Source organism: Pectinophora gossypiella, chromosome 15, assembly GCF_024362695.1.
Source record: "Pectinophora gossypiella chromosome 15, ilPecGoss1.1, whole genome shotgun sequence".
NCBI lineage: Eukaryota > Metazoa > Arthropoda > Insecta > Lepidoptera > Gelechiidae > Pectinophora > Pectinophora gossypiella.
In genome coordinates, this window is record NC_065418.1 from 10803028 (window position 1) to 10816564 (window position 13537).

Below are 13537 nucleotides of genomic sequence, written 5' to 3' on the forward strand. Positions count from 1 at the left end.
CTTTACTAAAAACCTTATCGATCTATTTGGTTTTCTAAGCATGGACACCCTCAGGCTAATTTTCTTCCTGAGTGCTCCTGAAATATGTGGCTATAGAATGAATGTTATAAGTAGCAAAATAAAAATTGTCATCACTACTATTACTCACTTAGTATTCCCACAACCACCTCAATGTGTATAGAGCTTTCTAAGTCGTGTAAACAGTTTTTTTACATAATTTCAACGCGTGATTGTTGTTGGTGGTATAATTTCTTCCTGTTTGGTACAGTACTGTTTTCTCGTGCAGGTTTTTTTACCTAAGTCACTGTCTGTTATGGCTTTTTATTTGTTTGGCTAACACGCTTAAGTTTTCTCTAAGTACTTACGTGTTAGGTACCACTTTCAACCATAATTTGAGCTAATGGTAAGTGACTGGCCTAAAATGGAGTAAGCATTGAATAGAATGAATCACTATATCAGTATTCGCCCTATAGTAAAAACTACGTTTGCTTTTTGTAAAATCGCATTCGGGTGTGTTTTTTGTTACTCGTAACAAAACCTAGCAATAGACAATCTAGTTTCAATCCAGGTAAAATTGTGAAAGGAATCGAAGAAAATTTTGTTGAAGAAAATCAACAAAACCTCGATTTTTCAAAAAGGTGATTATGTGCTTTTTACTATAAGACGAGGTAGGTTCTTAGACTAAAATCCAAGTAGATAGGAGTATGACAAAGTCCATACATTTTACATAAATACTAGGTATATACATACACACACACAGTTTTACTGTATATTTATTGTATACATTTTTCTTAAATACTTACTATTACGTTACCCAAACTACAAAATGGTTTCTGAAGATATTACGTCAGAACCGTTAAAAGGTCAATTCCCTTCTTCCACTAGGATCCACTTTTAGGTACACCGCCAGGCTGCATGGCTTTTCCTAGATGGCGGTATCTAGCCACGGCTGAGTCAATGTCATCTTCACCATTCTTCTAATCGTGTGGGTTGTGAGGTGGAATTCCAACCTCATCAACCCTGATGTCAGGGTTATTACTGAGCCGCCAAAGGCCCCTGACATGGCTCACTATCTTCACCATCAATCTATATCTTCACCATTTAATAACTTGATCATTTTCTTTAATTAGATTTTATATATTCGAATTACTTTTAAGTAAAAACTTTTTTACGAGCGTAAATTATTATTTTTACGAAAGTTAATTAAGTAAATAAAGATTTATCGCCGGCTAACAAAGTAATATAACATAATAAGCGATCGGGAATCGCGCCGGCTTTCTCTTTAGTTTCTTATTTCCCAAGGTAAACGAGTAATGCAGTTATTATTTGATACTTTCATATCATAACGGTGTTAATAAATGTCTCATTAAAACTTCTTACGTTTGAAGCGTTTAGTAACTTACTTATCTTGTTTTTGGTCGTCCTCTTGGTCTAAGCCCTGGTATGTTTAGATTGGCTGTAACATTACCCACATAATCTGGAGGTCTTCTTTTTACGTACTAGGTAGGATACTGATTCTGCTTATTTAACTTTTTATTTAGTGCAGTTTTAAGACGGTTGGTTCGACCATTATAGACGGCGATACTGCTCACCTATCACGTTGGTCTAGCAGAAAGCTCGGTGAAGCGTGGGTATATTCCTTCTTGCGATTGATGTACGTCTAACTATCCCAAAATATGGTCGTTAGCTTATTTAATTGTATTTATCTGATAGATTATTTATCAGTATTATCGGATGAGATATAAACAAAAATATTTAAGTAATATAATTAAATTTCCAAAACAAAATCACCTTTATAAAATTAATAATAAACTTTATTATAAAGAACTTTATTTTTATTATTAATTGAACTTTATAATTATAAACTTAATAATTAATTTTATAAAGGTAATTTTGTTTTGGAAATTTAATTATATTACTCAACAGTTTTTGTTTATATCTCATCCGATAATACGGATAAACAAAATAAACCCGTTGAGATTTACCTTTTTTGTCTGCCATAAAAACGACAACATCCGATATGGTCCATACATAATGTGCACACGTCAATTAAAATGCTGTTTTGCTTTCAAAACGGTCGAACAATTACTTAACCTCCTTAATTGTTGTTTAAATACCTTAAATATACGAGCGTGCTTGACATGTCGTAAGTGTTATGTTATGGTAGTGTAATTTTTGTTGGTGTTATGATAAATTGAGTAACCAACCGACGCCACTACTTATATATTTACTTAGCTTTACCATTGTGCTTGGTTAACCGTTTTGGTATTTATTTCCCATCTTTTATTTATTTCTGTTCATTTTCGTGCGAGCCGGACTCTTTCACCGAAGGATCCATAGTCCATACCTCTTACAAAATATACTAATGTATATAAGTATATTTTATCGTGCTTAGCGGTGAAGGAAAACATCGTGAGGAAACCCACATTCCCGAGAAATGCATTTTCGGAGGTATTTTCTAACCTGTATTGGGCTGGTTTTGCCTTCGCAAATGGGAAGGTCATATGAGGTTTTTTTTTATGTAAGGATGTCAATAGTGTGACTGCACTGCTAGTTGTCTCGTGGTATCTTGTGGCTCTGTCACCGCAATAAAAACCAGCGAGATTCTCACTTGTTTCTCTGTCTGTCTGCAAGTAATATTCTCGATGAAATAAAATACTTACCGTCTTCCCAAAAAAATAAACAAGCTATAAGTTCGTACGTGTGTATACGTTTTTGACAACCAAGTAAAGGTCAATTTTGATTGGCTGTCAAAAACTTATACGCACATTACACTTATACATACTTGTCCACTTAATATAACATGACAAATACTTTATTGCACACACGCAGGAAATACACACAGCCAAACAAAGTTCAATTTTGCTTGGCTGTCAAATACTTATATGCACGATCAACGCTTGTTTATTTTTTATTGGTTAGCGGTTAGTGCAGATGCTATTTCTATTTTATTTAAAGTACCTATTTATAATATAAATAGTTTATGTAAATCACTCGAAGAAGCTGTAGATACATTATACTGCACCGTTATACTGAATTCCTCAGATGTGGAACGCAATGACACTTTCTTATGAGCATCACAGCAAAACCATAATTATTATACAGATGCATTCCTCTGAGCGTAAGTTTGTCTTCGGTAGATACCTACATTGGATATTTATGTAGAGATACGCAATAATTGGAATCGAAATCAGTATCAACTACAAAAGTATTCGAAATAGTCCAGCAAAGGTGTAGACTACTCAGTTACCTACTTCACTAGCGTTAGGTATTCCGTTTTCACAGGGTCCCGCTTTCCTAACCTGAAGATTACACAGGTCCGGTTTTTTACAGAAGCGACTGTCTGTCTGAAAACCAGCCCAAAAAATGTTAGGTCACATACCTCCTAAACGTATTAACTGTATTATTGAATAGATAATACCTTCAGGCCTGACTTAACTTTTAGTAGGTACCGGGCGAGAGCCCTCAGCGCTTCTCTTTTATCCGGCCAAGTAGTTGAAGCGTTAATACCATCTGAGGCAAACTAACAACCTACAATAAGGGTAGTATTAATAAACTAATCTCAGCTGAGACTGCTCTCAAAATCATGCTCAAGTCCCTGTTTTTATATAAGAACTGTCACATTGACACGATCTTGAGGATAGTCTCGAAGCTGAGATTAGTTTAATATTATTAATACCACCTTTAATCACGTTATTTTCAACTGACTTCAAAAAAAGAAGGAGGTTATCAATTTGACCCGTATGTATGTAATATTATTGGAATTGCATAATTTAAATAGATACACTACTATTGCAATTTGTTTACGAGTATAAACTATGTCAACTGTGTCAGTAAGTCGGAAGACACGATGTTTTTACAATCACTGGTAGTAACAGAAACGATGACTTGCCTGTATTTGCTAGTAAGGAAGCAGTGGAAAACATGAATAAGTGATCATTAGAACCGATGGTTCCGTATGTATATTGAAAGATTATTTAATTTATTTATAATGAATGGTCTGTAATCCATATGTCTACATAACATATCGTATTGGGTACTACTAGTATAACTAGTTGCGGTTTTGTTTCGTTGAATCGATTCCGTTTGTTGATGATATCCTCATGATAAAATAGAACGACAGAAAACAAATTGCAGTCAGTTTTGATAAGAGGTTCAACGATGGAACAATCAATAGTGAAACGCAGTAATGATGACAGCATTAATAAACTATACATTGACTCCGGTGCATTCTCCGTGTTTGTTCACTTTAGGATGATTCGATCATTAAAACCGGACCTGTCAAATCTTCAGGTTAAATAAGCGGACCCTGTGAAAAACGGGATATTGCTAGGGAGATGATGATGGTGATGAGGAAGATTCGATCATTAAAGTATTAAGCCAGCTATATTGTTTGGCTATTAAATGATTATCATCTTTATCAACGAGCTTTGACTGGTTATGGTTCACAAATTCAAAATGGCTAATATTATTTTATTTATTTATTTAATTTTTATTTTTAAAGGACGATCTATGTCCTAATAAAAGCCTTATAAAACAAAAACTAATAAACCTTATAACGTCGTTAGTCTAACAGAAAACTCGATGAGGGTTGGATACTTAGTTCATCTTGCCATGGACGTACATCTGACTACCCCAATTGGGATATTGTCGTAGGCTTATGTGTCTAATTAACCTTCAGTATACAGGGTGTTAATGACATTGTAACGAAAACTTTGAGGCATGTTTCAGACCATGATTCTGAGTTGATATCCAGTGGAATTTTCTGTCGCAAACTCAGGATCATGGTCTGAATCATCCCCCTCAGTATTAGTTACGGTGTCACTAACACCCATGCGTGTTCACATGGCTACCTGTACGTACCTACTGAAGGGGATGATTCAGCTCATTATTATGAGTTAATATCAAGTCGAATTTTCCATTGCTAAAGTATCGAATTGAAAAAAAAAAACAAAAAAAAATTGCGATAGAAAATTCCACTTAATATTAACTCAGATTCATGAGCTGAATCTTCCCCCTCAGAATTCGTTACGATGTCACTAACACCCTGTACAGTACATGTTCATTAAACCATAATATACAAACACGTACAAACGTCATTAGCTGCATAATGTGGTTTTGATGCGATTTATAATGGGCTTCTACGTGAAAATGAACATAGAGTAATTTTTCTAATGGCTGGAGAAACTTTAATCACTATCACGACAGTATAGTACAGATGAGCAGCTAGATGTCTTCATAAAACGGTATCGAACTTGGCTCATTTTATCCGTTTGGCGATTTTTGCTCCACATACCGGACTTGCACCAATAACTTATTAATTTATCTCCCGTGCAGGGGGTTAAAAACTCAACTAAGAAATCAATATTGCAACTTGACATTTGCGCATATAAAGTAAGTGCAAAATAATGTCAAATATCAATATTGATTTTTTAGATGAATTGCTTTGATGTGGCATTTTTAAAGCCCCACTTTTCACTAAGGCATGTGGCTCGGCCATTATAGACGGCTCACCTATCACGTTGGTGATATTCATGTTGTGATGGATGTAACTTTGACGCGGAGAGATGCAAGTCCTTCATCTCTTATGGAGTAAAAAGAAAACACAAAAGATAAGTTTCTAATACTCTTCTTTCATGTCAGCATGGGATGTGCTGCGCTGTCCTAAGTGCCCTAACACCTGCACTATTAAAGCCACGAACAACGACAACGAAGCCACTGACAATGCCTTGAGCGTGGCCAATTATTGGTCAGCAAAAATTTAGTATCGATCGCCATCGACTCGCAAAGAAGCATGGGATCAGACCCATAAGCATTGAAATAGTTAAGCGCTCTTTGTATTCACTCTGCGTTACCCAGTTAGGCTCTAGATAGACGGACCGCATTTTAACTGCAATCCAATCGCAAATTGCAGTTTGAATGCAGTTAACACGACTGCTATTGCAGTCGAACTGCAAACCAACTGTGCAGCACGACTGCACGCCAACTGCAATTGAACTGCAATCGGACTGCCCGTTTGGTTTGCAGTTCTATTGCAGTCGTGTCAACTGCATTCAAACTGCATCGGAACTGCAATTTGGCAGTCGGATTGCAGTTGAAATGCGGTCCGTCTGTCTAGAGCCTTATCCGGCCAAGGTTCCGAAGCATTATGCAAAACAGTAAAAATACTATTGGTAATGTGCTAATAATTACGGTGCCAGGCTATGTCAGTGAAACTTAAACTTGCCAGGCTTCCGCAGTTTAAACTTGGCAAGTAATTAAGCGTGTTGATACGTTTAAAATGCTATCCCATGGAATATCAAAATTAATGGCACTTCAACATGCGCAAACTCACGGCTGCCATAAGTAGTTTCAAACACGAATAAAGAAAGTTACCCTTTTCGATGCTGATTATCATAGCATGTTATGAAGATCAACTAATGTCTTGTCTTGCAATGGTCTAAAGCTAGGCTAAATCTATAAATCTCACTATTATTCAGGGTGATAGTGACATCGTAACGAATACTGAGGGGATGTTTCTGACCATGATTCTGAGTTAATATCAAGTGGAATTTTCTATCGGCGAAGTCATGAAAATTTTAGTGTTTTTTTTTTTCCAGTTCCATACTTTTGCGAGGGAAAATTCCACTTGATAACTACTCAGAATCATGGTCTGAATTATCCCTCAAAGTTTTCGTTACGATGTCACCGACATCCTGTATAACGTATAATAATATATGTAGTATATAGTAAACTTTGTAAAGTATTTATTATTTCACATGTGAAATATTTGCGTTGGAAAGCGTTCACTACTTGGTCGGACAATTAATATCAGTCGCGACGCGAGACTTATAAACTGTTCTTTACTGTCTAGCTATAGGTAATAGTTTTACGGCACGGCCTGTAGTGGACAAACTATCCCCATCAAAAAAGTTTGATGACACATTTATATCATGAGGTAGAGCAGCGCTACAAAACCTATATAAAGCTAGCTTTATGTATACACCTTTGTACAAACGACAAGACCTTTGTTGAATCAAAGTGCAGTGAAAATACGTTCAGAATGGACGCATAGAACTAACAAAAACCTGAGTGAAAATATGGATTGTACTTCGTAAAGAATTGAAGGAGGTGCATCATGGATACTCATGACAGAGAATCGAGAAGTTCCAGGGCCAGTGATTCCCCTGGAGACACCATGAACGATGTCTACGCTGCTTGGCGTAAGTTTTATTATATGATTGGCCATTTATTTTCATGTTTTTGGTTGTTTTTGCCCAGTCGTGCGTGTGTTTAGTCGCGCAATGTAGATTCTGCCCTTGAACTGCTGCTTAATGTTTATCTATGATGGTATAGGTGGTGACAGACAAGAATATTCAGCATGTCAATATTTTGTGGACTTCCCTCTTCTATCGTGTGGGTGTGAGGTAGATGACCAACCTCAGCAAACATGGTGTCAGGGTTATTATTGGCTAATTTGTGGACTTGTCGTCTAAAACGGTGTTCAAATATCACTTTATAAAAATAACAAAAGAAACTTAACATAGCAAATAAAATATTCCCACGCTCAAGTAATAAATCAGCGATTATTTTGATACCTTCTCACGATTCATCATTTTATAGCAAACAGCCAATACTGAGTAATAGAAGACACGCTATCAGATATCAAAGTTGCAATGTGCCCTTCACAGTAACGTTGGAATTTACAATGTCACAGTTAATGTATAAAAGAATGTTTCTATTAAAACTGGAGGGTTAAAATGGCCACATCAAAGCAATGTTGCAATTTCACATTTGCGCATATAAAAGTAAGTGTGCAATGCAAACAAATGTGAATTGCTTCGATGTGGCCATTTTAACTCCTCAGGTATACGTTTTTCGAACGGTTCAATAGTAATCATATGTTGTTTGTGTGTATTATTTACTTATTTATTTATTTCTTCTGTAACATAAGTCCCACCAACAAAACTCGTATTAGCAGCAGTCACCGTAACTGAAAAATGGTAGAGACGACAAGAATATTTTGTTCTTTTTTGTATATAAAGTAACTGTGTTGTTTAAATTCAAAATTGAAATATTATCAATTTTATGAAGCTCCCTTACTGCCTTCAAGTACCAAGTATATTGAAGCAGTGTCGCATATCTTGCGCAAACGCACACCCACAGCGAATACAAAATCGCCTCTGTGACGTGGCAAAGCATTAGCATAATACAAGAATGCAGGACTCTTTACATATGTTAACTTATGTCAATTGTTATTTTACCTTTCTATATGTTGTGTATATAATATACCTATTAGAATTTTATCTGTGTATTTAAGAAACAACGTGGCCCTAATTTCAGCTATTGTTTCAGCTGTAACACCTGAAATACCGGAACCGAAATGTGCGATTCGCTTTAAAACAGTTTTCTGGTTCGTGTAGACCTTGTAAATGTGGATATCTCTCTAACAATGCAACCCTCCTGATACGGGCTCTACGCCTTCGTCACCTTACCTATAGCGTAAGTGCCTTTTTGAAAAGTCACATTCTGTATTTTCTTCAACATAACCTCTATTTCTTTCAATTTTCAATTAATTCCATTCCGGGTGAAAATTGAGACATTTTGTTGCTCGATTGAACCTAGCATCCGAATATGATTTTTCAATAAGGCGACGTCTTCTTCTATCGTGTGGGTTGTGAAGTGGATTACCAAACTCAGCAAGCCTGGTGTCAGGGTTATTATTGAGCTGCCAAAGGCCCCTGACATGCCTCATGTAACGAATACGTACTTACATTAGTAACTAGTAACCGGGACCAACGGTTTAACGTGCCTTCCGAATCGGATAGGAAATTCGACGTTACGTAGGTACTTATCATTTTATCAGAGGTGTTTGGTGTTGCCAAAACTCAGTAAGTATACATTCTTGTACGCGCATAGAATATGAAGCCATTGTTTCTTCGTACAATGAAATGATGTGTCAACATACGCTGAATCCGCAAACCATTTTTGTTGACCTGAAAGTGAACGCTCAGCATGGAATTGTCAGCCCTTTAACATCAGCTGTTTTACAAATGTCTTATGTAGCATTTGCCTCAATATTCAAACAAGTAACCATATCGGCTAATTTAATAAGTAAACATTATTATGGAACTTATTTTACGTGCGTCAGGTTGGAAGGCCTATTGATATCTTTAGGATAGGTAAGCGAACCCCGGTATATAAACAGGATAATACGCTAGAAAGTTGATGATTTACTTACAACTCTGCTGAATTGGGAATGGAGAATGCTACTTACCGATTTGGATGATTTTGGAAACTATTAGAACTTTGTCAACAATTCAAACAACAAAATTGGCACAGTGGTAGATTAAAACTCAGTGACGGACTGAGAATACTTTCCAGGGATGAACTTGGAGTAGGGCTGTACGAGCCTGTATAGGTACTTACCGCGATAACCGAACTCACGGGCGGTAATCTATTTTTTAAAATGCGAACGTAATCAAACTCGCAGCCATAACATAGGTAGTGATGTATTCGTTTTGTAGGTCATTGTTACCGAGTTGAGCCTTGTATTGTTTGCATAGTCCGTATGGCCGGCTATAATGTTTACTAGCTTCCAACAATTGACGTAACACGGGATGCTAACGTTTATATTGTCTCCATGTGTTTCAACATTGGCGATTGTAGGTTTAGTTGACATTTTAGTCATCAAGTTGAAACTTAAGTTGCATTAGCAACTAATTCGGAAGTATGCTTACATCGAAGTACTTATGTTTTATTTGTTTTTGAGAGAATCATAACATATTGAACAATAATCACTTCTTAGCTAGCTGGGACCTAGCCTTTATCCGGTTGCTGCAAGCCCCGCAAGTCAGGCCCGTTGCGGGGCTCGCGCAGGCTGGGGTCTGTCTGGCAAATACCACCAAATTTAAATTCAAAAATATCTTTATTCAGCAGTTAAAATAGTTACACTTTAAATCGTCATTTTTTTACATGACGAAAGTTTCATCCGCCTAAAACTACTGCAACTTCAGCTTCTCACAACCTATACAGCCGGGGAAAAGGAGCTGCAAGAAAAGCCTCCGCAAAGGGCCTTAGACGTTTTAAAAATATAATACTATTGTAATACAATTTAGTAATTTGGCTGCATCTCAGTTCCCAGAAAGTTAATCCCATGCATTCATTTCTTCTAAATACTCACTAGCCACCTCGCCTGTAATGGCCAGACTGACGCTTCCAATACCAAAAGTGGCCGATGTAATCTAAAACACAGTAGTGTGTCAGCAGTCATCATCATCATCACGCGCGGATTGGTTGTTATTAACGACTGCTAATGCAGCCGGGACCAACGGCTTAACGTGCCTTCCGAAGCACGGAGGAGCTCGAGATGAAAACTTTTTTTTTTGTGGTCACCCATCCTATGACCGGCCTTTGCGAAAGTTTTCAACAATCGCTGATCGAGCGCGTTTACCGCTGCGCCACCGAGCTCCTCAGCAGTAGGTAGGCACAACAAAATGGCGACATAACCGCCGTTTACTTCCACCTACTTTTTTGTATTTACGAACTACATTTTTAGCTCTAAAATAAACCAATTCCCTTCTCCGTTCCAGATGAGATGCTAGAAGGCGAGGGAGCGGGTCTAGCAGCCAGGGTCGCAGAACTAGAGGTGCGGTGCGCCAGGCAGGCGGAAGAACTGCTCTGTCTACGGTCCACACTCGCTGATGCCCTGCGAAGACTGAATGCCTTGGAAGGCAGACCCGCCGCACCCGCGCAGCAGAGAAATGGTGCTTATACTGGTATGTTTAAACATCTATACGTAGCTTAGTCACTTTTAGCAAGCATTCGCTTGCAATATAGGGTAGCTAGTTACGATTCAAGCGCTACTCTATTCGGACTATTTACGAACACTTAAAGAAGGCCAAGCTTAAGCTCAGCTTCGTGCTCTGTGCTCGGTGAGGTGTAGGTACGGTCACGAGCATATTAATGCTACACTTTAGTACCATGTCACATTAACTTTTTTAACAAATTGAACTGTAAGTCTCACTAAATGTCAAATATGTTAGTGCGACAGAGTCCTAAAGTGGGTACATTATATTGCTCATGACTGTACTTAGTTCATCTTGTGATGGATGTACCTCTGACTACCTCTATTGGGATATACTCGTGGGCTTGTGAGCCGTCGCAGTAGTCACACCTCGCCGAGCTTTCTGTTAGATCAATGTAATAAGTAGCTGGTGCTGTCTATAGTGGCCGAGCCAAATGTATCAGTGAAAACTGTTAAGATAAATTAATAACAATAACTCAATGGTGCAAGTCCGGTACGATTAGAACTGGCTCCTCATTTTGAGAAGCAAGCCGGTGAACAGGAACCAAATTCAGTTCCGTGCTTCGGAAGGCACGTTAAGCCGTTGGTCCCGGTGACTACTTACTGATGTAAGTTAGTAGCCGTTACATGAGCCATGTCAGGAGTCTTTGGCAGCTCAATAGTAACAGTGAAACCAGGGTTGAAGGGGTTGGTAATCCACCTCAACCCACACGATAGAAGAAGAACCACCGCTGACGGGTAAAAGTTGTTTTCCTTCCGTTTTCAGGGACACAGGGCACTCCCACACGCGAGCTGAGGCTCCGCCAGCCGTCGTACCGGGAGACTGCCAAGCGGACCTCCAGCTACGGATCCAGCGCATCTTCGTTACCACAGAGGTAATAGAATCAAGCAAATGTTACTACTTTTTATTATTGCGTATGGCGAACATTGTCGAAGTCACTTTGTGAGACTGTCCTTTGTTTGGTAAGGACTTTTCAGGCTTGAATCACCGGATTGTCCGAAAAAGTTAGATGATTCCGTGCTTCGGAGGGCACGTTAATGATCGAAAGTTATGTAAGTATTTACATTTGGAATATTTGGGAACCCGTAAAAGTAAATAGAATATAATACAAATCCAAACGGAATCATCTAACTTTTTCGGACAACCAGGTAATATCCTAGCCAAACAAAGAACAGTCTCAAAGTATTTTTCAACAATGTCCCCATCGGGAATCGATCAAACAAACGTCAAAAATAATTTAATTCCATCTCGTGATACTTCACGGCACACGGCCAATGTTACGCCACAAATGAGGCCTCGCACCATGTTCGGCGGGCCATCTTTCCACTTTCATAGTAGGCGACCTTCCTCGGCGACTGGTATTTCGATGCAAGTTTATCCGAAGCTCAAATTGTAATTTAATGGGCTGGGTCGGTTCTTGATATTGTGGCTTGTTTATTGAAGCCATATTAAATTGTTTTTTGATTAATATACAGACCTCCGGTTGATTGAGGGGAGGCCTGTGCCCAGCAGTGGGACGTATATAGGCAGTTTATGTTATACAGACCCGCAACAGTCTTAAGGAAACCCCGAGAAATAGGCTTCGGAGGTACGTAACCTAACCTGTATTGGGCTGATTTTCCCTTCGAGGGTTGGATTGTAAAAAGCCCGGATCTGTCTTCTTTAGATTTTAAATCTTCTTTAGACGGGAGAACGCTAGGGAGATGATGATACAGAGCCACAACAACGCTCTATTAATTTTGATGGGGATTATGGGTACGACTTGAGGCTGCCTGTCTTTGTATTCAATTCAACTGATTCATTTTCATCAAAACACGAGTTTATTTAAATTTTGAAGTTGGTACATTAAAAACTTTGTAATACCCACTGAAAAATGTAATTTAAATCTTTTTTAATGAGAAGTGTAGATACTTCGGCCTCAACTGGGCTCCCTCAGGTCTGTTGTCCTTAATTTTGTACCGGGTGAGAGCCCCCATTTGCCCGGCTGAGTAGTTAATGCCATTGACGGCAAATCAGGTACAAGCAGCTGAAAGTATAATAAAGAGATGGTCAGTACTTCAGTAGTTATCAGCAAGTGGCTGAACAGATCTTTAAATGATGTATTCTTCTGTTGCAGACGCGGGCCGCAGCACCAGTCCACAGGCTCGCTGCAGTCGGACTCCCCCGCATCGTCGTCGTCACTGTCCCCCGCGCCCTCCCCCTCGCCCCGCGCGACCCCCGCGCCGCACCACGCGCCCGCAGCCGCCTATAGGTCCGAGTTAGTATTGTGTGGTCCTGTCTTGTCTCACTTACTTCCAAGAACAATAATAAAACCAAGTTACTCAGGATCTCCATCAGTCTGCTCAAACTGACGGATTGGACTGATAAAATATGTGTAACTTGAACTATAGAAGGATTCTGTGCCTAGCACTGAAGAGTTTATGACAGTAAGTCTATGGAAACCGAACCTATCAAATCTTCAGGATGGGTAAGCGGACCCTGTAAATACGCTAGGAAATCTATCACACTTTTAAGAGTTTGGCAAATGCATCCCGCTCAAAAAGAAAGTACTTATAGCCGAAATGATAAAAACCATAAAGAGTTTGACGCGTTTCGAAATTCGAATTTCCGTGTAGATACCCTTTTCAAATAATATCACACCTAGGGACACCTAGCGACATTGCCTTCAAGATCATGTCAATGTGACAGTTTTCATACAAAAACAGAAACTTGAGCTTGATCTTGAGGACAGTCTCAGCTGATATTAGTTT

General features: G+C 38.6%; 1 protein-coding gene across 4 annotated transcripts in view; it reads left to right on the forward strand.

Annotated features, from left to right (window-relative positions):
• LOC126373293 (echinoderm microtubule-associated protein-like 2) overlaps positions 1–13537 on the forward strand; it is a 71056-nt gene that overhangs the window by 33576 nt on the left and 23943 nt on the right. For 3 of the 4 annotated variants that reach the window (XM_050019383.1, XM_050019386.1, XM_050019384.1), the window contains exons 3-5: positions 10572–10757; positions 11553–11661; positions 12904–13044. In XM_050019383.1, coding sequence (XP_049875340.1) covers positions 10572–10757; positions 11553–11661; positions 12904–13044 — 436 coding nt within the window. The remainder of the gene's footprint in view (positions 1–10571; positions 10758–11552; positions 11662–12903; positions 13045–13537) is intronic. The other variant, XM_050019385.1, reaches the window with a different exon arrangement.